The sequence below is a fragment of the Rhinolophus sinicus genome, chromosome 14 (genome assembly GCF_057876585.1).
Source record: "Rhinolophus sinicus isolate RSI-liver-muscle chromosome 14, RSI-T2T, whole genome shotgun sequence".
Lineage (NCBI taxonomy): Eukaryota > Metazoa > Chordata > Mammalia > Chiroptera > Rhinolophidae > Rhinolophus > Rhinolophus sinicus.
The window spans coordinates 173,808,810-173,832,182 of NC_142514.1; the positions used below are offsets into that span (position 1 = coordinate 173,808,810).

The 23,373-nt window shown below is 47.6% G+C and overlaps 1 protein-coding gene across 1 annotated transcript in view; it reads right to left on the minus strand.

The window, feature by feature from the left end:
• SYT13 (synaptotagmin 13) overlaps positions 1 to 20,322 on the minus strand; it is a 44,851-nt gene extending 24,529 nt beyond the window's left edge. Inside the window, exon 1 of the mRNA XM_019746445.3 lies at positions 19,984 to 20,322. Within this exon, the coding sequence (XP_019602004.2) occupies positions 19,984 to 20,166 (183 nt within the window). The 5' untranslated portion in view covers positions 20,167 to 20,322. The remainder of the gene's footprint in view (positions 1 to 19,983) is intronic.
• Positions 20,323 to 23,373: the final 3,051 nt, after the last annotated feature.

The following is a 23,373-nucleotide window of genomic DNA, read 5'->3' on the forward strand; positions in this document are numbered from 1 at the left end:
TTTGGGTATCAGTTTTGTTAATACTCTCAGTACTAAACCTAAGCTCGACATTCTTTGTGCTGAAAATGTGTTTCATTTGTGACATCGGCCAAGACAATGTCAAAACGATGTCACAACCTCATTAGCACTTGTCATAAACATTTCTGAAAGCTGGGATATCGATAAAGGTCACTGAAAACCCCTTTGGTCAGTAATCTGGGGCTCAAACAGCCTTCCCACTCCAGCCACCATAGCAGGGCTGTTGGCAGTGAGATTAACTCCGAGCAAAGTCTCTCAGCCCTCCTTTAACTTCCAAAATTTCCACTCCCCCACCCCACCCCTGGCACTGTATTGGTTACTAGGGCCTTAAAAGTCTTTCTGTTAAACTGAGCCCATGTGTAGGAGCGGATCTCAGCCTTGCATCATCAATAACGTCTGTGAGACGAGAACACTCATGTTTAATATCGGTCTCTCTGGTCTTAGCCAACAGTGTCTGTTTGAATACTCTAGACATTTTTTTCTCACTTTCTCATTTCTGGGGGCTATGTTTTTAATGTAAGAGAGCCATTTGGTATTAAAAGCTGGAAAATCTGGTTATATGCCAGTTTCCTTGACAATGAATTCAGAATCTTCTTCCAGAGCAGCTATAGGACATTTTGATTCCATGATGCTTGACTCATTGATGAAACCATTGACAAAGGCGATAATTTTTAACCTTGGTATTATGCCAATATTTTACAAATGATAGCTAAAGTACTGAAATGTGATAGCTTTTTGTTTTACCCATTTTAAAAATTGATTAGAGCACATTCAAGGTTATTCTTATAATAAACAATACCTCTTTCACACTCTGATAAGCTTTTCTTAGTGGGAGAGAAAAAGGTGAATTCTGTAGAACCCTTTGAACATGTGAATGCCGTCCTTCAAAGGTGGTGCAGCATGGAAAATACGTGCAGAGAACCACTGATGGAAGACATCCGTCCACTTATGTGCAGACACTTGGAAAGTACATCAATTTCCAAACTGGCAGTTTAGAAACAGCCTAGTTGTAAAGTGTGACTTCAAAACAGGACAGTGACTATTTAACTAGATTCTCCTTATATTTCGGTTTTAAGCCAAAACCCTTGAATCAAGCAACCCCATATTCCTAGCCAATCAAACAGAAATCAGCACACTTGTTGCCTGCTCTGTATTCACCCACCCGACAGACCACAGAAGATACATGAATTAGTCCTTGCCCTCAGGAAGTGTATCATCTAATGATGGAGATCATCCCATATATGGGAATTATGAAGTGCTAATGCTACCCCTCTCCTACCCTATGCCCATGGCAGACATGAGTAAACTGATTAAAGCATTCTTTCTTGTCATGCTCAGACACAGCCTGTTCAGCCCAGGGCTCCAGGAAGCTACTACCAATTAAATAAGAATTGATACGCAAGATAAAAGCTATATGCTCTTCCTGATGCGTACTTATAAAAAGGTACGTGAGTAGAGACAGTAGTCTTAAAAGGCCAAATGTCTGCACCGTGTGCTACAGAAGACCTAAGGAGGAATACCTCATTGTCAACGAGATCAGAGAAGTCTTCCTAGAGGAGAGCTTCAGCCCACCATTCAAGGATAACTGCAAACAGGAGAGGCAGAGGTATCTCAGATGGAGAGAAAGGCAGCAGCATGGCTACACAGGGGGCCTGGTGAGTCTGGGAAACCTGCCGAAGAGAGAGGTTGGATGGCTTGGAGAAATGGATTTGCGAAGGAATGGGGAGGCCAGGAGATGAAAGGCCTTGAGTGCCCAGCAAACTATTTTGAATTCTGTTTTCTAAATAGTGGAGAGACTTTGACAGTTTGTGATCGGGAGAATGGCGTCAGTAAATCAAACTAGCAGATGCGTGCAGGAGAGACTGAAGCAGAGCAAGCTGGAGGTGAGCAGGCCAGCCCGGAGACACGGTGGGAGTAATCCAGGTGAGAGGAAGTAAGGGTAATGTCTGTGGAGATGACAAAGGAAAGCAGCAATGCTTGAGACTTCTCCAAGGAAGATGTGGCAGTGTTTAGGGGTGGAGTGACGTGTAGGGAGCGGGAGAAATACAAGAGAGCTATATCAAGAAATAAGTACTTTCATTATTATCTCTCAGGTCTGCTATTCCAGAAAAGCATACTCCCTGAGCATCATTACATGTCAACAGCCACAGCCACTGGGTCTTCCGTGTGACTTTCGTGAGAGATCAGCAAGGAGATTTCAAGGGACCGCCGCTGAGGGGCTGCTTCTAACATGCTCCTCTCAGCCGTCATTTTAGCTGACTCAAAACTGGTGAGTATCATCCACAGATGTAGCTGTTCCTTCTTTTAAGCAGGATACAAGCCTACTGCATTTTCTTTCTGCCTCACACGAGACACCATTCCAACAGTCTACGAATGTTGTCACGAAAATACGATTTCATCACGGAACGTCGGTAATATCAGAGTACTTGTTTCTAAGTTACTACAAATGTCAAATATTTTTCCTTAGCTCACTTCAAGCTTTTTGAAATGAGAAAGAATTGAAATTTCTTATCAGCAGGGGGGTCTGCGTGGCAAGCACGTGTCAAAAGCTTTGAGATGCACAGAGCACCAGGCTAGAGACTGGCTCAAATGGGAAAACAAAAGCAGTTTTGAAACAATCAAGCCTTGTGCAAACAGAGGGCTTGCTTTATTGTTGTTGGCCCCGAACTTTGCCAATCTGTACACACTCACTCTGATGCACACTGTCCCGTTATTGTTATTAATTATTAGGGTTGATAATAATAGCTAACGTCGATTGAGGACCCTACCAATAAGGGTTTGGGAGGAACAGAAGACACATTCAAAGTGGGTTATTGAGGGAAGTTTCACAAAGCAGATATTTATGAAGGTGTGGATGGTGAAGGAAAGCAACAGGAATGGAGAGTATCCTGGGGCCAGGAGAAGCTGGGTACCGTTCACACTTCCAGACCTGGCCTTCTGGGGTTAGGGCATGGGAGGTAGAAAATGGGACAGGTTTGGGGGGAGCGGGAGTCAGGGTGAGGGGAGGAGGATTAGAGATGCAAAGGGCCAGGCACTGCCCTCATGGGATTGCCTGATTTAACTCCCATAGCAATTCAGTGACAATGACACAGTAAACAAATGGCCACACTGAAGCACAGAAAGATGAAGTCCTTAGTCTACCATCACACAGCAAGCAAGGGGCACAGTGACACTGGAACCCAAAGCCCAAGGGCTTTCTGTCCTCCACTCATCTGGGACATAAAGTCAGATCATTTTAGGGTGGTCATTTGAATGACAACGTAATTAGTAATACTATTTATGAATGCAATAACCATCTCATGTACTGTGGCCATTAGTGCAGCCTTCCAAAGGTCACCTGCAGGAGTCATTGAGAGTTTGGTTTCTTTCCAGTGGTGGCAACAGCCAGAGTTACCCCTTCTCCTCTGTTCCTGCAGAGGCCATGGGCCCTGATGTGCTCTACTGGGGACAATCTGTGCACTTTTGGACATTGCCTGGATTTAAGGCTGTGATTCAGGGAACTGAAAACACTCTGGTAGTGTCATGACTACTTTCCAGAGGCTAAGCCACTGGGACAGCCAGACTCACGGCAAGCGCCCTGGCTGAGCCTCCTGCGGGCTTCAGAAGTTATAGGTTCAAGGTGCTCCTTCTTTCGAGTCTCATGTTTTCCTAAAATAAAGAATTCCAGAAACACCATATGGCACATGACTGCTGACTTCACCAGCTGCTGACTCATCTGCTCGGCTCAATAATAACAACTTCAAGTCTATCAATTATTCACTCTAATGCTGTGCCCTCACCCCGACCTCTGCCTACCTTGTGAAGGAACTGAAGGATGGTTCTGGCACTTTGACCCTGGTTGGCATATTGCCCGCAGGGCCACAGCCCCCTGCTTCCAGCTGGCGACCAAGGCCCTTCACAGCTGTTCTTCCACCCAAAGGAGGCTTCAGACCTGGGAGCCCTCCACTCTCTCTCCCCTTTCTTCACTTTGGAACTTTCCCGATTCCATTCCCTGGACCATCATTTCAACTACACCTTTTTAGAATCTAACCCTCCGCCCCCCTTGCCTCCTTGTCCTTTCCCTGATGCCAGGTGGTAAAACTCCAACATTGGACGTCACAGTTACACCATGATGCCTGCATCCAATAGCCCTGCGCTGCCGGAGAGTCACTCACCGCGGCGGATGGTTCCATGAGGAATCCATGGTCGCCGACCCCAAGCACGCTCTCATCCTGCCCGCAAATCCTGCCGTTTCCCTAACTCCTCCCTCAAGCCCACCTCGGAACTTCTCTGTCTCCTCAGACTTCCTGCATAGAGAAAAAAGAAGCCAAGAAAATTGAGGCCCCTGAGCGGCCTGCTCACAGGCATGTAAACCTGCCGTCCTTCGTTTGGACTGATGCTGTGTCCCACCCCAGATGTGTTACACCGCAGGGAGAGGATCCCTCTCGCTCTCCCTCCAAGACCAGTCTTTCCATCCCAGCCTTGCACCCCATTCCCACTGCCTTTGTGGGAGCCTTAGACTAGTGTAGGGACAGAACCCCAAAAAGCAGTTTCCAGGCTCTCGGCCTCACATAGAAAGGTGCTGGCTCAGGTAGTAAATGGCCATCAACTGTGATTGGATGGCCATCAGCTGTGGCTAGTTGGCCGTCAGCTGTAACCAGTGAGCCATTGGCCACTAATATAACTGCTGTGGCTACGCTAGCAGCAAATGGGGGCTAGCAAGAAGATGGTGGCTGAGCCTGCAAGCGGTGCAGTGAGGGTTGCCAACTGTGTGGCTCCTGCTTCCTGTGTCTCCAACCCAGCCACCAGCGAGAATATAGTGGTATGACTCCCCTACCTATGGCTCCGTGGGTGTTCCTTTTGGGCCTCACCGTGTCCTGCGTTCTTATGTGAGGAGCGGGAGCTGAGACCCCGCCTGGCACCCTTCACGACAACTAGCTATTTTCAATCTCTGCCTCTTTTTCTCTTGAATGTTCATTTTCTCTTCAACTGGCTCCTTCTCATCAGTTTTCAAATGTACTCAATGATCCTTTGACTTCTTGTCCCCTGCTCCACCACTGCCCTCACCCTCTCCACCCCTGTAGCCACGCATCTCAGAAGAATTGCCGATACTGAGTGCTTTCTTCATTCATCACTTGCTACCCACTCTCTAATGTAAAAGTTCCCTTGACCCACTGAAGGTCATCATTGGTCTCCAAGGTCACCGAAGACCTTCATGATCTAATTCCCGTGGATTTTGTCAGTGTTATTTTACTTGACTTTTCAGCAGCAGGCTTCCCAGTTGATGATTCCCTTCCTCTTAAAAAGTGTTTTCTATTATTATTATTATTTTCACATTACATTCTCTAGGTTTTTCTCCCTCCTCTCTGACCACCTCTCCTTGTCTCATTAAATGATGGTGTCCCTCAGGACTTGTTCTAGGAACTTCTTCCCTCTTCATTCTCCTCTCCTCCTGGGTGGTCTCAGCCATGCCACCACTGCAGTTGCGGTCTCCTACGTAGGACTCCCAAGGACACGTCTCCAGTTCCCCCATAGACCTCACAGCCACACTGCGAGCTCCAGACCTGCTGAACCACTGGCGCAACCGACTTCTTATGGAAATAGCTCAATGACTCCTCACGTTCTCCCTGCACACAAGTGAACCAACTCATGACTTGAAACGCATGACCTCAACTTTTTTGAGTGTTCCCTGTTTCACTAATTGCTACCAGCATGCAGTGGGGCAAGTGGAAAACTCCGGTGTCATCTCTAACTCACTCCCCCTGCCTGAAGCCCACATCCCACCCACAGGCAAAGTCAGTCCATTTATTTTCTAAACATCCCTCCAAACCACTGCCACCATCATAGTGGCCTAAACCCCCAGAGTCTCTCTTCATGTCTTCCCCTGGTTTCCTCACTTCCCCCACATCCAAAAGGATCTTTTTACAACCCAAATCTGACTCTGTCACATCTTGCTTGTCACATCAGTAGCTACCTATGGTGGCCCAGAAGGCCCTGTGGGTGCCCTAACCCACCTCCCCCACTTCTCATCACTCTTTCCTGTGCCCTCTGTGCTGTCCCCATGTTGACCTTCTTCCAGTCCCTCCTAAGTGACATTTTTTCTTTCCACAGGACCTTTGCACATGTCCTATGTCAAGAAGACTTTGACCCCTCATCCCCAAAACCTTTACCTAGTAAATACCGTTCACTGTATGCCACAGGGGTGAGCAAGACAGTCCGTTTAGGGTATGGGAAGAAAATAACAGAATTTCGTTTTATAATTTGTTTTTATCATACTGTTTTAGAAAGTTTGTTTTGTGAATGTTTTATAATGTACATGATACTTTAGTGGAATAAGCTATATATAATATATAAGCATATATAGCTTTACAAAGAATTAACTATACAAGTATAGGGGTACATGCCCACGACTTTTTTTTCTGAAAGAGGTCTCCAAAAATGTTGAAGATCAGAGCACTAATCAATTATCACTTTGTGGGAGTCCCCTCAGCAACCTCACACACCTAACACAGCTGTAGATTTATATTCATTTGTGTGGCTGTGTGATGAATATCTCTATCCTTAGAATATGAGCTGCCGCAGGTCAGGGATGTCGTCTGTGGCCACTGTGGTGTCCCCGGTGCTCTCAGTGCCTTGCATGTAGTAGGTGATCAAGAAATGTTTCGAATGAACGAATATCTTAGAAGTGGAATGTTCATGCTCCCCTTCCCACACTTTCTTTTTTCACAGCTGGAATGTTTTTAATGGACTCTCTTTTTCCTGCTTAGTGAAGAGACAGACAAGTCATGGCTTTGGCAAAGGATAAATTAGAAAATGATTCAGAGACACGTAAAATACGCTCTGAATAATAGCCAGGTGCTGAGTCTGCTGAGCGCTTTCAAAAACGTTATCTCATTTAGCCTTTACTGTTACCTTGGAGACCCTTATTGTCAGCTCTCTGCTTTACTGATGAGAAAAATGGGGTTCAGAGTGGCGAAGGTCATTTAGCTGGACAGGGGTGGGAGGCTGAGTTCAAATTCACGTTGGGGGTCTAAGTCTACTTGCTTCCTATTAGGTCCCAGTCGCTGGATCCTGAAACGAACATTTTTATTCGAAGAGGCAATTTCCTCTTCTGAGTGGTCTCAAAAAACAGGGTTGTTACTATCCAAAATCAAATTCAGGTCTACCATGCCGTGGTTACGGGCGGATTACCTAAGCTCGTGTTCATGCCTCTCTTTTCCGTCTTTGTCTCCGCGTGTTTTGTCATGAGGCTGTCGCACAAAGGGCGACAGTCATGTTGCTGTTTAAAGGATCCATTCTTCTTTCATTGTAAGAAATGGGATCATTAGATGACGCATTTGCAGGGAATGTGCCAAAAAGCCCTCCAGATTGTGTTGATATTTTACTGTGGAGTGTCGTCTCTTGACATATCATCGCTGCCTTCACTGTACGTCTCTGATAGCCTCACCCTTTTGTCTACATGAAGTGAATTGCCGGAAATGAAAATGCATTTGAATATACTCCGGGGTGCACTGGGAGAGAGGCGGAGGACCTGAAACACAGAATGAGCTTGGAGCTAACTGAAGTTATTCTACACACGCCGCTGTTTCCATCAGCTCTTCCAGGTGCCCAACCAAACAGCTTTTCCCCAGCCTTACTTTCATCTTCAAATGCCGTCCTCTCCAAAACATTATTCTGAGTGCTATTTGAAGAACAGTCTTCAGGAGCCTCAATAACCTACCTCCTGCTCATTCTGCCATTCTTAGCAGCAAGTCCCAAACTGTGTGGTTTATGATGCTTCTCCAAGTCTGACACAGTTTTGGGGAGCATTATCTCATTGGCCTTGCAAGCTGAAGATTTTTTAAACTGTCTCCAATGTTAGCCAAGTGTTGGGAGATTCAAAGGGAAGGGAACCAATAGAAAGTGAAGCTGCCACGGCCTCCCGGCTTGTCTTGATTCCTTGCTGTGTCACTAAAGGCAGGCGCAGAGATTCTTCAGCGAGCTCAGCACCTTGCTCTGCGTTCCTGTCCTTGGGATTTCTTTTCTGGCTGCAGCGGAGGCAGCGGCCCCATGAACCCCCTCATCCCCATTCATCTATCCATCCATTCATGGATTCATGCAGTCATTCAACATTTCTCCCCTCTCCTCTTGCTATCTGCCAAGCCCTGCTCAGTTTTCCTATGAAGAAAAAGTATATATTGGACTTTAATGAGGCTAATGAGCTCCGGTGGGGGAAGTCAGTGACAATGTCAAAATACCCTAGGGTCTATGGCAGATGAACTAAGACTCAATTTCACAGAATTCCCATAGGACGCTTGTCTTCCTTTTTCATGCATATGTACATGCATTTGCATATATTCATATACGCAACTACCTCTCATTATTTAACACTCATCTGTTCATGGAAACGTGCCAGCTAGTGCATTTCAGACAGCAGTCACTTGTATTCTATAGTATTGTTTTAAGTGGGGAAAATTATAACGCATTCCAAGTCCACTCCCAAACCCCAATCAACTTCCAAAATATCACTGTATATCACCATAACACCCTTAAACACCATGTGAAAGTTTCCTGGCAATTTTTTTTAATAATACAAATCAATTAAAACAGTCTACCTAATTAGGGAACTCCTTGGTGGGAAGCTTTGAGTGTGTGTGCAGAGAACTGACACTGGAGGGAATTAAGGACTTTCCCAGCATCGCACTGGCCTGGTAATGCCGTGTTTCCCCGAAAATAAGACCTAGCCGGACCATCAGCTCTAATGTGTCTTTTGGAGCAAAAATTAATATAAGACCCGATCTTATTTTAATATAATATAAGACCGGGTCTTATATAATATAAGACCGGGATAATATATAATATAATATAGTAATGTAACATAATATAATATAATATAATATAATATAATATAATATAATATAAAATATAATATAATATAATATAATATAATATAATATAATATAATATAATATAATATAATATAATATAATACAATACAATATAATACAATAAATACCGGGTCTTATATTAATTTTTGCTCCAAAAGACACATTAGAGTTGATGGTCGGGCTAGGTCTTATTTTCGGGGAAACACGGTGTCAGTCCACACGGAAATGACAGTGAAAGGATAGTAAATATCACCTCAATTGGACCCAGGTTTGTAGGGCCCCTAGGTAACTGGGTGAAGCAGATCTGGACACATGAGGAACTAAAGCTTAGGGGAAACGGGAGGGGAAGGTGACAGTGAGAACATGCAACATAATTAAAGGATGGAACAGCAGGTGCAAATTTGCTGGGAGAGCCAGGGAGCCAGGACTGCCACATATCCCCTCCTCTTACGAGACTCATGAACAATGAGGTGTTTTTATGGGTGTGCCCGTGTGGACTCATTTAATGGGCATCCAATGCAGAGAGCAAATGTTTGTTAAAAACTTGCCAGATACCGATGAATATTTTTAAAATGAGAGTTTGGATTACTTTTTTAATTAAAAGTTTAGAAAATACCACAATGAGATGCCACATCACACCCACCAGAATGTCTATAATAATAAAAAGAAAATAACAATTGCTGGCAAGGATGTGAAGAAATTTGAACCTTCATATACCGCTGGTGGGATTGTACAATGGTGTGGCCACTGTGGAAAGCAGTCTGGCAGTTCCTCCAATAGTTAAACATAGAGTTACCATAGGACCCAGCAATTCTACTTCTAGGTATATACTTGAAAGAACTGAAAACAGGCACTCAAACAAATATTTGTACAGAAATGTACCCAGCAGCGCTGTCCACAATAACCAAAAGGTAAAATCCATCCAAATGTCCATCAATTTACGAACGGGTACACAAAATGCAATCTATACATACAGTGCGATGTTATTCAGTCATAAAAAGAAATAAAGTACTAATACCTGCTACAACATGGATGAACCTTAAAAATATGATGCGAAGTGAAAGAAGCCAGACACAAAAGGCTACATGTTTTATAATTCCAACGATATGAAATGTGCAGAAGAGGCAAATCCATAAAGACAGAAACAGACTGGTGGTTGCCAGGGAGTGGAGGGGGAGAGAGGAATAGTGTCTGCTCAATGGGTATGGAGGTGTCTTCAGTGGGGAAGAAAATGCTGTAGAACCAGATGGAGGCGTAGCTGCATAACAATACGGGTGTACTAAATGCCACTGATATGTACACTTTTATAATTGTGAATTTTATGTGCATTTCACCTCAATTAAAAAAAAAGTTTTGAAACGAATGGCAACCTTCATATTATCAGTACACAGGTCAGTGTACCTCCCGTGTGTGTATTACGTGCCGTTGAGTTGGCGCTGACTCCTGACGATCCTATGAATGAGTGATGTCCTATCCTCAGCCGCCCTGCTCAGCTCCTATAGACTTGTGCCTATGACTTCTTTTATGGAGACAATCCGTATCATATCTGGTCTTCCTCTTTTCCTGTTGCCTCCTATGTTTTTTTCCAGTATTATTGTCTTTTCCAAAGAACCCTGCCTTCTTACGATGTACCTGAAGTATTAATGCCCCTCCCCTAGGCATTAAATGTTTGATACGTGAATGTATGAACCTGTCCATGGTCTACAATGCCCTGCTTGCACAGGTGCCTGCCAACCTCCCCAGCCTCATCGTATACCAGGCTCCCCCTTGCTCTCTGCTCTTCAGCTGTACTGGCCTTTCCCTAGACCCTCCTAAGTGCTAGGCTTCCACCTGCCACAGGACCTTTGCACAGGCTCCTTCCTCTGTCTGGAGTCCCTCACACTCCACCCATTGCCCTGGTTAACTTCCCATCTAACTGCAGCTCTCAGCTTGGCCATCACTGACCGAGGAAGAAAGGCCTTCACTGACCTCCTTGACTGGATCCGTTCCATTTTACACTCTCATAGCACCAGAACTTGCCCTTCAGGCCACTTATCACCATCTCACATTTTCATTTATTCGTGCTCTTCTTTTATTAACTCTTGTCTCCTCCATTACACCACAAGTTTCATGAGGACTGAGAATGGGTCAGTGTGTCATTGAGGAGAGGACAGTTACTACTGTATCCCCACCCTCAAGCATCGTATCTGGCACATAGTATGTGCTCAATAAACATAATGAAGGGAAAGAGGGGGAGGGAGGAATAGATTTACCCTTTCCACCTGTTTTCCTTTAGAAACCTATAAACGTTATATCTTACCAAATTGGTCATGGGGGTCCTTTGTATGCATATGTCGATTCTGACATATACATATAGAATCCCTTAGTTCTTAAAACCTGTCTCTGCGAAGCTCTGCTCCTCCATTCTCCAAGCAGGGTTTCCCAATGTTTGTTAACAAGAAATAAGCTCTGGAGGTAGTAAATACAGTAACTTTAAGGCAGAAGTGGGAGATGAACTGTTATTTGTTGTTAGGAGATTGTGGGTCAAATAGAGTGGACAGTACAGGAATCGTCTCTGCTTATTCTGATTTCTCCCGCTGGTCTCCAACTCTGGGTGGTTTGTTGTTCTTTATCTTGTCTCATCTTTGTCTTCTGGGTCTGCTGCTTCCCCATCCTGCTGGCCTCTCCCTTTCCTTCTGGCATTGCCTTAAGCTCCCTCTGATTTCCCCTCCAGGTGTTTCTTCCATCAGGGTCCAATGGCTTCTCTATTCCTCTTCCTGCACCACAGGTACTTGATGGTAACCTGGGCCAGTACCTGAAAATCTGAAAATTTCCAAGAATGCAGCAATGTTTTCTGCTGGAGTTAACAAAACGCGCTAGTGGACCGTCAATCACTAGGAGAAACTAGGATGGGAAGCTGTGACAGGTCCAGGACAGGCCACTGGAAAGGGATTGATGGACAGACTGAGGGCTCCGTTGTGTTTCCAAGAGCCTAGTGTATTCAGTGGGTGTGTGTTCATCTCCCTGAAATAATCTATGCTAATTTCTTGATGAAAAATTCATACTGTCTTCCATGTTGCTAAGCAACCAGCCCAAACATGTCTACCATGCAAATCTCTCTGGAGGGCCCTGGGCTGCTCCCAGTGCCTGAAGCCTGGTGGATGTAAGAGGCAGAAAAGAAATCCAAAGCTTTGATAAAGGTTTCCGAAGCTCACCTGCAAAGGTGCATATTTGTAGACACTTTTATGCTATATTGGGGAAAACAGAGTGGCTCAAATAAAATTCTGACTCGGTTTTTTTTTTTGCTAATCTCCAGCCTAGTAGTCAAAGTGGGGCTTTAGAGCCAGACTTCCTAAATTCAATTCCCAGATCTGCCACTGAATAAATTATTCCATGCTTCACTTTTCCCATCTATAAAATGGAAATCATAATTATGCATATTTCATAGGGCTGTTGTGAGGATAACATTAATATGGTTAAAATGCTTAGAAAGTGTCTGGCACATGTACAGAGCTCAATAAATGTTACTACACTTTCACTACTATGTATTACTCTATGGACATGGGATCTATTTTGGTTTGGTTGTTTATATGAGAAGGAGATGACCAGCCAGGACATCAGCTGAGAACTGAATCCTTTAAAGGGTGAGAATCCATGCAGGAAGACCTTCGAGCAGTTCCAGGAGTTCCATTGGTGATTCACGGAGCCTCCCTGTGATCCCTGAGGTACAGGGGAGACAGGCAGAGAAGGCAACCAGAACCGGAGAAAGTTCTACTTTGGGCTGACGGTGGGGATGCCCCTCCTAAGGGTTTCCCTCGCCCCTGTCCCTCCCCCCCCATTATGGTCGCACTGTTACACGCTTCATGGCAATAGCTTCACTGTCTGTCTCCCCACTTATCAGAAAGATCATACGCCTGTCTTTTCATTGCTGTATCCCAGTGCCTAGCATTAACCTTTAATGCTTATTAATCTTTAATGAATGAAATTGTTAGCTAATGAAAAGCAGCATCTGGGCTCTGATTGATCCTCACTCTGACAAGGATGAATTCAGATAAATGATCCAAGAGGCTGTTGCTCCAGTGACCTAAGGAAGAAGAGAGCGGGCAGGAGGGTTGACAGACAGGGCCACATTGATGGTTTTGAGCCCACAGTCCCAAAGAGGCAGCAGAAAGCAGACCGGGCCAGGGAGGCAGTGCGTAAGAGTCCACAAAAAGGAGGGTCACATCTCCTGATGACGGCCCCAAAGTCCTTCTGTTAATAAAAATACTGGTTGGGACTAAATTAATGTTCACAAACATTATGTCACAATATGACACATTTTAATAAAAACTTTACTGACGTATAAATACCTAGAGAAAAGTACACAAATCATAAATGTAGAGCTGGCTGACTTTTCTTTCACAAAGTGAACATACCTGTGTAACCAGTGCCTATACCAAGAGGCAGAGCTTATAAAACAAAACCCCAGAAGCGCTCTCCACACCCCAGGCATTACCTGCCCCCACTAAGAGCACCATAAATAAATCGGCCTTGATTTCTAGCCTTGGGGAAATGAAACCTTAACTGTATGTGCTTCTTTGTGTTTTCCCTCTCTAGTTCAGTGCTGTGTCACAATGTGACAGTTTAATTCAAATACATTAAAGACTTATCATTTGCCCAGCATCACACTAGATATTGTCAGGGATACATGAAAAATGAAAGACACACTCCCTGATTTGAAAGAAAAAGACTCCACTCTACATAATATGTTGTTCGATACAACTGCAGCACTAATATTATTTCATAAAAACTTGGAATCGATCTATTAGTGTTTGCTACAGTCTGAATGTCTGTGTCCCCCTAAAGTTCATATATTGAAACCTGCCCCCCAGTGTGATGGTATTAGGAGGTAAGGTCTTTGGAAGGTGATTAGGTCACGAGGGGGGAGCCCTCCTAAATAGGATTAGTGCCCTCATAAAAGCAGCCCATGAGGGCTCGCTTGCCCCATGTAAAGTAAAGTGGAAAGTCTAGGAAGGGGGCTCTCACTAGACATTGAATCTGCTGGAACCTTGACCTTGGAATTTCCAGCCTCCAGAACTGTGAGAAATCAATTTCTGTTGTTTGGAAGCCACCCACTGTGTAGTAGTTTGTTGTAGCAGCCCAAACGGACTAAGGCAATGTTCCACTGAGAGCTACTTGGGTCTTCTCCAGTCTGTGAGAAGGAGGGTAGCTGTTTATAATCTGGTAGTAAGGGGAAGTGGGGGCTGGTGAGGCAGATAGGAGAGGTGTAGGAACTACTGATGACGGGACGAGGAACTTGAATAAAGCCTTTGACCATATGTTAGCTTCAAAGTGATAGTGCCTAGGGAATCTGAGACACATCTGAGAAGATGTCCTTAAGGGTGAACTGAGGTACACACCTTGTGGGGAGAAAACTCAGATGCTGAAACTAAAGTTTTCTGAAAATGGGACCCCAACTCCTGCTAAGGGATGGGTAATGAACAGGGAGAAAAGGGCAGTTCTCTCTGCTCACTCTTTAGTGATTTAGGTTAGCCAAAAAGAGGGCTTTCCCTGCCAGGACCCAGAATGCAGATAAGCGTGGAAAGGAAATTCAGGGGAAAGGAACCAATAGGTCTGGCTGCCTCTCGTTAACAGATCCAGAAGCAGCGGAGAAGGGAAGATGATCACACACACACTTCTGCTCTCTTGCTCAAGCAGCCTGGTCCCTGCATGATAACCAAGCTTCAAAAGTGGGACTGACAGCAGTGAGGGCGTTCCCAGGTGACCCTGCCACACCATGAGTGGGTATGGTAGTGCAGTCCCCACAGACTGCACGTGGGTGAGGGCGACGGTTCTAAGGAGGCAGAATAAATGGTCCAGGATACGTATTTTGGGAAAGCAAAGTACTATGAATTAAAGCTGGCTGGAGGCACGAAAGGCGACGGATCACTGCTTCCACCCTCTCCCACCTTCCACTGAACAGAGATTCTGGACCTTTTTTATTCCATGGACTCCTTTAGCTGTCTGGAGAAGTGTGGGGACAGAGCCCCAAAGAGCAGTTTCCAGGCTCTCGGCCTCACGTGGAAAGGTGCTGGCTCAGGTAGTAAATGGTCAACGACTGTGATTGGATGGCCATCAGCTGTGGCTAGTTGGCCGTCAGCTGTAACCAGTGAGCCATTGGCCACTAATATAACTGCCGTGGTTACGCTAGCAGAAAATGGGGGCTAGCAAGAAGGTGGTGGCTGAGCCTGCAAGCGGTGCAGTGACGGTTGCGAACAGTGTGGCTCCTGCTTCCTGTGTCTCCAACCCAGCCGCCAGCAAGAATATAGTAGTATGACTCCCCAACCTATGGCTCCGTGGGTGTTTCTTTTTGGCCTCACCATGTCCTGCGTTCTTATGTGGGGAGCGGGAGCAGAGACCGCGCAGGCTGCCCCGCATGACAAATGGCGCAGCGAGCAGGGTACGGTGCCAGCCAAAGCTCTCCGAAGGGCGGTGGAGCAGTTTGTGTGTATGAACACTCAGTCTCAGGAAGACCAGGAGCAGCAGCTGCGGGAGAGCTGGACACCGTGGAGGGGTGGGAAGACGTGGACGTTTCTCCAACCAGCACAGGCTGGAGAAAGCGAAGGTCGTTGCGGCCCTGTGGGCTGGGAAGTGCTTGCTGAGGCAGCCCGGATGCAGGACTTGTAGTCCCAGGAGGAAATGCTTGCTGAGTCCTCCATGGAGGCTGAGGGTGAGGTCAAGTTCGTCCCTCACCCCAAGACAGCCCTGGCGAATGACTATGGACTATGGGGAATTGCCTTCCATCCCTAATATAATGGACCGCTTGACAGTTTGCTTGGTAACATACCACCATGTAGTGGAACTGGGGGATATTTGCTTTTGTGTCTTGACCGGCCACCATCGAGAATATGTAAGTACCTTGACTATGCGTCGCTGTTGTTCCAGCAGGGTACCCTGAGAGGCACAGAGAGAGTGGCAGTGCCCTAAGAGCCCTGGCTGAGTCCAGGAAGTCTGGCTGTGCCCAGAGAGAGTGGCAGTGTTCTGAGAGCCCTGGCTGTGTCCAGGAAGTCTGGCTGTGCCCAGAGAGAGTGGCAGTGCCCTAAGAGGCCCTGGCTGTGCCCGGGGAGACTGGTGGTGCCCTAAGAAGCCCAGGAAGTCTGGTCGTGCCCAGAAGTACTTGGTGGTACCCTGAGAAACCCTGGCTGTGTCCGGGGAGACTGGTGGTACCCTAAGAAGCCCAGGAAGTCTGGCTGTGCCCAGAAGCACTGGTGGTGCCCAGATAAACTCTGGTGGTGCCCTGAGAAACTCTGGCTGTGCCCAGAGAACTTGGCTGTGTCCAGGATATTGCATTCACCTCCAGGCTCGTTGCACAGGGCCCCTTGCGGAAGACACTTGTCGTGTAGATTGTGAGGCGAGAGCCTGTAGGGGTGGAGTGTGGGGACAGAGCCCCAGAAAGTAGTTTCCAGGCTCTCGGCCTCACATAGAAAGGTGCTGGCTCAGGTAGTAAATGGCCATCAACTGTGACTGGATGGCCATCAGCTGTGGCTAGTTGGCCATCAGCTGTAACCAGTGAGCCATTGGCCACTAATATAATTGCTGTGGCTTTGCTAGCAGAAAATGGGGGCTAGCAAGAAGATGGTGGCTGGGCCTGCAAGCGGTGCAGTGAGGGTTGCGAACAGTGTGGCTCCTGCTTCCTGTTTCTCCAACCCAGGCGCCAACGAGAATATAGTGGTATGACTCCCCTACCTATGGCTCCGTGGGTGTTCCTTTTTGGCCTCACCATGTCCTGCGTTCTTATGTGGGGAGCGGGAGCAGAAACCCCGCAGGCCGCCCTGCATGACAAGAAGCCTATGGATACTTCCTCCAAATGCAGGGAAAACTCGAAAATAAAAGACATAAGACTACAATGGAACATCTAACAACATCAATTTGTGAAATAGCTACATGTGTGCCTCCTTCTTCATTCATTAAATAGCAGGATCGAGCAGGAGGTTTAATAAGAAGCATGATTTAGAATTGGAGACGTGCATAAATGATATTATGAGTCTGTGGAGCAGCTGCAGTGTGCTCTGAAACGATCTGTGATTTCCCTTGGGGACAAAGTTACCGATATTGTTAATACTATGGTGTGTTGTTTATATTTCTACTCACAGGAAATGCTATGTTTTAGTTAGAGGTTAGTGAAAATCATTATGTAAGTTTTTCCTCTCCAAGACTGTGAACGTTTTAAATTCTGTCTACAGACCCCTTGATGGGGAGACGGGGGTCTATGGACCTCAGGTGAAGAACCGCTGGGTAAACCTCAAAATTCTTTTCAAAATCTCTACAAAGTTCAACTTCATCCAAACATTCATGGCCAGAAATCAGATTTCCCAGGCATGGCCTGCAAATCCAAGGAAGTTTTCCAGCAACCGCAACCAGTGACTTTCGGAGACATGGGTAGTCATCACCCTGTATCGTAGACATCCCAGTTCTCAGTGGCTACAGGAATCTAGAACCCTGTCCCCCAGCCCTCATGCCCTCTCTTCAATGAACACCTTCAGAGAGTTTTCCCTGACTTTTCCCTCCTTGTCAACACATGCCATGGCCACCACCCTGCTGTCACCTGCCACCCCTAATGCCACCTCCTTTACTTTCTTTGAAATGCCAGTTGTGTTGTCTTTTCCCTGTTTACTCTATCTGGGTCATGGCTGACTCAGTCTGAGCACAGTGGCAGCCACGCCGACACGGACCTCACAGCTTCATCATATTCAGGCCTGTAGATTCAGCCCCAGGTGGCTCAAATCCTTGTCACTCAGGGAACTAGATGAGGGAATGTGGACGGATGGGTCTCGTGTATTGTGTCCTGCTGAGCTAGCGCTGGGTTGCAAAGGCCTGGTGCATGCATGCGCGTGTGAGGAAATCTCTCAGACAGTAATCCCGCAGGGCTGGACACTGGGATGCTTTTATTTGTCAACAATTTCCTGTTGGGCACCTATTAGGTTCCAGGTCCTGAGTGGGTGCCAGAAATAAATATACAAGAAAGCAGATATGAACGATCACGTCCAACTTTCACAACTGCTATAAAATAATTTGGAAGGAACATATGGGGGAGGGGGAGGGAAGGGTGCTTGGTTACATGTGGCAATGGGCAATAGGCAATAGGTGAAATTTAAACAGAAAGAGACTTAAAGGAGAAGAAGGAACCATCTGTGTGAAAAGCAGGCAGAAGTCTGGAAGGCTTGGTGTCTTTAAGAAGGATCATAAATCCAGTGCGGCTGAGGCTGCCAATGAAAGGAGGAACTGGCAGGAGTTTAGCTGGAGAGGTAGACAGCTGCCAGATCAAGCAGATGGGGAGTAGAGTGGAATGGCTAATAGCACAGACTCCAGAATCAGACCAGCTTGGCTAGATTCTGGCTCTGAAACTTCTCTAGCTGTGTGACCTTGGGGAAGTCACTGACCCTCTCTGAGTCCAACTTCCTCAGCTTTAAGTTGGGATCACCATATATGCATTCACTGAGTTGCTAAATGCATTAAGCGTAACACACTTAGATAGAACGGTGCTATGTAAAGGGTTGTCATATTTGTTCCATGCTCAATGAGAAGTTGTGGAGGATTTTAAGCGGGGGAGAGGCACAGTCTGTTTGTCTTAACAGATTATCAGGCATCATGTGGGCTACTTACTGGTTGTCAATAAGACAAAGAGTTGGAAGGGATCCCAGGGTCACTCACATCAACACCTTCCCCAGGGGTTCTCTCTGAGAAGGGGAGGGGATGGTGCCTGTGAAAGGCGGAGGAATGGCTGTCCCTCTAGTGTCCTGGGCTGCACAGAAGGTTGAGAGGCAGCAGGCCACAACTTCTAGAGAAGGGCTCATCCAACTCCCTGTCAGTGGGGAGCCCACTACTGCCATTTCCAGAGGATTCCGGATTCCACATCAGCTGCCCAGCTGCTTCCTGTTGCAGCCAGTGTCAATGTCACTTTTCTTGGATTGTAAGTGCCTCAAGGACAGCAGCCATTTCCTGCCACTCACACCATACAGTGACTGACACAAGCCCCACACGACTGGGTCTCAGAGCTTTTGAATAATTGATTGGAAAAAGGAGGGTGGAATCACAGCATGTTAGTGCCGCTCCCAGACTATAAGCTCTCTAAGGAATCCAGGGGACCTTTGGAAGTTGTGAAGTCATGCCCCCGCCCAGGGGCAGCCTTCCTCAAACGCTTTAGCCAGACTCTTTCTCTCCGGTTCTCCGGAGGACATTTTGCTCTTCCCACCTTAGGACCGTGTCCTGGAGTTCACAGCCTATGTAGGGAGGGCCTTCCAAACCTCTTCCCAGACCCCTTCTACTGCACTGTACAATGGGGGCACCACCCATTTCCTACCCAAAGGGGCTCTGGGGACAAGCCAAAGCATGGGATAAAAGCCCTTCTGTCTTGAGGGACATCTTCAGAGACACTTGGGGGAAGCCACAGCACGCCCCTCAGGCTGGCTGGAGCTGAGGGCTGCTGGGAGGGGGCCAGGGTCCTCAGGCCCCTGCAAATGCACCTGCCTCTCCAGACACCAGACACTCCCTCCAGCTGCCTCCTCTCCAGCTCCTATGAGGACAGCAGCAGCTCCACCCCTCTGGGTTTTGGTGGCTTCCCACCTTCTCACTATATCAGTGCTTTCCCTACACCAGCCCATAAGGACCCCTTCCCTCACCTTCTCTTCTCTTTCACAGTCCCCTTCCTCCTCACCCCAATTCTGCAAGCTTCTCCTTCTCCAGATGAGTCCCGGCCCTCTCGGTCTTCTCTAACCCTCACAATCCCCTTCCCCAGTCCCCTCTCAGCCCCCCCCCATATGCCCCACTGAGTGCCTGACGCGCATTCTCCTCCCAGCTGCCCTCCCCGCCCAGCCCTAATTCCTACCCCAGTCCCCTTTCCCATTCCCTCCCGTCCCCTCCCTCTTAGCCCTCGCTGTCCTCTTTCCTCTCTCGTCCCCTAAGTCTCCCGCCGACTAACGACGCCCACCCCCGCTTTCCGGACCCCTCGGCGGGTCCCCGAGCACGTCCCCTGTCCCCGCTCCCCGCCTTTCTCTGTCTCGCACAGAAGAACCGCGACGGCTCCCCCCACCCCGTGTTCCCCTCCGCCGCAGACCTGGAGACGACGCCTATCGCAGGGAAGCTGAGGCGCCGCCCCGCTCACCTGTTGGGCTGGCCGGAGCACGCCAGGTCTTGCCTTCTCCGGGTCGGGGTCCCGGTCACGCTGCAGCAGCCCCTTCTTGGGGTGCATGTGCCGGCACAGGCAGGTGACCCCACACAGCGCGAGGATGCTGGTGGCCGTGCCCAGCGTGGCGCCCAGCGCGATCACGGGCACCGACAGCACCATGGTGCTCGCTCCCCGCGCGGGGCTCAGTCCCGCTGCAGCGCACCTACCCCGCTGGGCCCGCTGCCCGCCACCAGGCAGCTCCGGGCTCCCGGCGCGCCAGCAGCTCTCCCGCCGCCGGAGGGGCGGGGAGGGAGGGCGGCGGCGAGGACGTCAGAGGAGGGGGCCGGACGCAAGCTGGCTGCTGCACCCGCAGTACCACGTCAACGACACCCCTCCGCGTCAACACGTGACCAGACCCCCAACCCAATAGGAGCCAGAGCTTTTCAGGTGGCAGGAACCTCAGGGTTGTCTCAGGCCGTTCTTCAACGCTTTATGTATGAAGACACTTGTGCCCAAGAAGGGCGGGAGGTCACACTGCATTAGAGGGCAAACCAGGGCTCGAACCCAGGCCTGTGGCTTCTTCTGGGGAGAGGTCATTTTGCCGGGCTGCTAACCCTTTGTTCACCCTCTCTGGCCCAGGAGTCCATAACATTGGCTCCTCCAGGAGCATTTCATACACAGACGCACCAAGCTGGAGATTTCCCATATCCTGAACTTGCCAGGTGTTCACTACCAGGGAGAGGGCCAGGTGGCAGGTTAGAGGAAACTGATGGGGTATATGGGGTTGAGATCATACCCACGTCCTGGCGAAGATGATTGCAATGATTCTATTTATCCCTGCATCTCTTTTAGTGGCCACCCGGCAGTTCACCTATATTACCTAATTTGATCTGCGGGAATTCTCATGTCCATTTACTGATGAGAAAGCTGAGATTCAGTGGAGATGTGGGGCTACTAGAAAAATCCAGTTGTTCTGAACCCAAACTCGGGCTTGCACGTTCCATGTCCACACCTCACACTCAGAGAATGGACTTGTCTTAGAAGGACGAAGAGTTTCAAATGCAGCAGCCAGGAGTCCACACTTTGATTTAGAGAGGGGGGGGGGGGGAAATAAAGGAAGTGCTAGAGGGAGAGGAAATTAGAATTCCAGGCATAAGGAGTATCATCTTAGATCAGACAACAGTAATTTGGGGTGTTTTTCATTATGTGGAGTATTTCATTCAGCAAGCATTTGCTGTGAGTCCACTGTGCTGTAGGGGTGCTGGGCATTTGGGCGAAGGGGTGTAGGTGATTCCATCCACAGTACATCTTCACTTTCCCATGGAGCTGATGAGTCCCAAATCTAAAACTGCTCCAGCCAGACCTTTCCTGCTCAGCTGCAGACGTGACCACCAGCTGGTACCTCCCGGGGTTTCAGTTATCACCCCTAATAAACTACCACCAGGATTAGGGGCGCTGACCCCCATACAGTTGAAAATCCTCAGGTAATTCCCCCCAAAACTTTACTAATAGCCTACTATTGCTCAGAAGCTTTACCGATAACGTAAATAATCAATAACACATATTTTATATGTTTTATGTATATAATATACCACATTCTTCCAATAAAGTGAGCTAGAGAAAAGAAAATATTATTAAGAAAAAGATGAGAAAATACATTTATAGTGTTTATTGGAAAAAAACCTGTGTATAGTGGACTGATCCATGCAGTTCAAATCCATGTTGTTCGAGGGTCAACTGTATGTTGTTACTTCTCATGATTTTGTGGGTGAACTGGGCTCAACTGGGCAGTTTTCCTGCTCAACATGATGTCTTCTGGGACTGCGGTCAGCTGGGCTGGGCTGTCCAAGATGGCGTGCCGCATGGTGAGCAGTTGGTGCTGGCTGCCATTGGGAGCAAACTGCTCTGCCAGCCAGTGCACCTTGGTTCTCCGCCATGTGGCTGGAGCTTCTCACAACATGGCAGGCAGGGTCCAAGAGGAAGGAAGCAGAAGCTGCCAGTTCTCTTGAGGCCTGGATTCAGAAGTTCTAGAATATCTTTTCTTTGGTTACAGCAGTAGTGTGCCTCTAATCCGTTCCCTACAGGACATCTGAAAAGGATGCTTCTGACATGCAAAGCTGACACTGTCACATGCATGAAAGCCTTCAGGATTCCCCAGTTAGAGCCAAAGCCCACTGTGATGTGGTCCCTACTAATCCTTTCAGACTCTGCACACTTCCCGACGTGCCCTCAAGCCCCAGCCACTCCCAGGGACTGAGGATTCATTCAGCAAGCTAGTCCCTTTACATCCACCCATGGGTGGGTACAGCAGGCACTCAGTAACTGCTGAAAGGGTGAATGACTTACACGACCATTTCGTGCAGGGTTTCCCGTGAGCTGGAAGGAATCCCATTTGCTAAATGAGCCCCATTTACTTAAATTGACTCTTCCACAAGTATTTATTTTGTGCCTGCTGTACGCCAGGCACATTTTCCTCCTAAGCCCCGTTTGCTGCCAGCTGTGGAGCCAAAGTGCCTCAGTCCCTGGTGATAGACTTAGTGTTCCCTCTCATAAGAGCTTCCCCAGGAGGTTTTCTTGGCTCCCGGGTCTGGCAATACAAAATGTTCTGGGGAAATAAGAGGTTTAATTAATGCTGTCAGTCCAGATCTCCCCTGCCTGAACTGCTCCCCTGGGAGACCTCAGTGCCGTGTAGCATGATCCGGGGTGGGAGTGAGGGGAAGGATGAAGAACACTTAATATCAGACATTGTCTAATGAGGATCAGACACCTGCCATGTGGTCCATTGTTACTATGGTTACTGGGATGACAGCTGCTGCCATGCCTTTCATCTTTAACAGAAAGAGGGACCCCAGCCCAAGAAGAGCAGCTTGCCTTTCACCTCTTTCACACACAGTGAACCAAGACAAGGCTAGGTTAGGCCTCAGGAGATCTGAAAACCAATTAAGCCATCAGGACTCTGGGTCACCTTGGCTGTATCTCATCCAAGATGCGACTTTTGCTTCTTGGTTACTGATACCCAGACAGTAGCCTTTAATGACAACTCTCTAAGAAAAAGCATTAGTGGGTTCCTTTGAAAAATGAGATCATCTCTATTGAGAAAGGCAGTTGACAGAGTCAGCTGAGTGGAACAGTTGAGACAGTCGAAGGATGAGGCTTGCAAATAATTGGAAATGCTGGGCACACCAGACTGCCGAGGACGGAGAGGACAGGAAGCCTGGGGGAAGCTTCTGGAAGGCTAAAGATCTCTGAAGGTTCCCCAGCCTCTTTGATAAAATGTCACCATCGCTCTTTTGATCGGTATTTTCCTTGTTGGATGATTAAATAATATGAATGATGACTCTACATTTCTAAGGTATTGAAACGCTTTTATCTGAGAGAAAGTGTTTC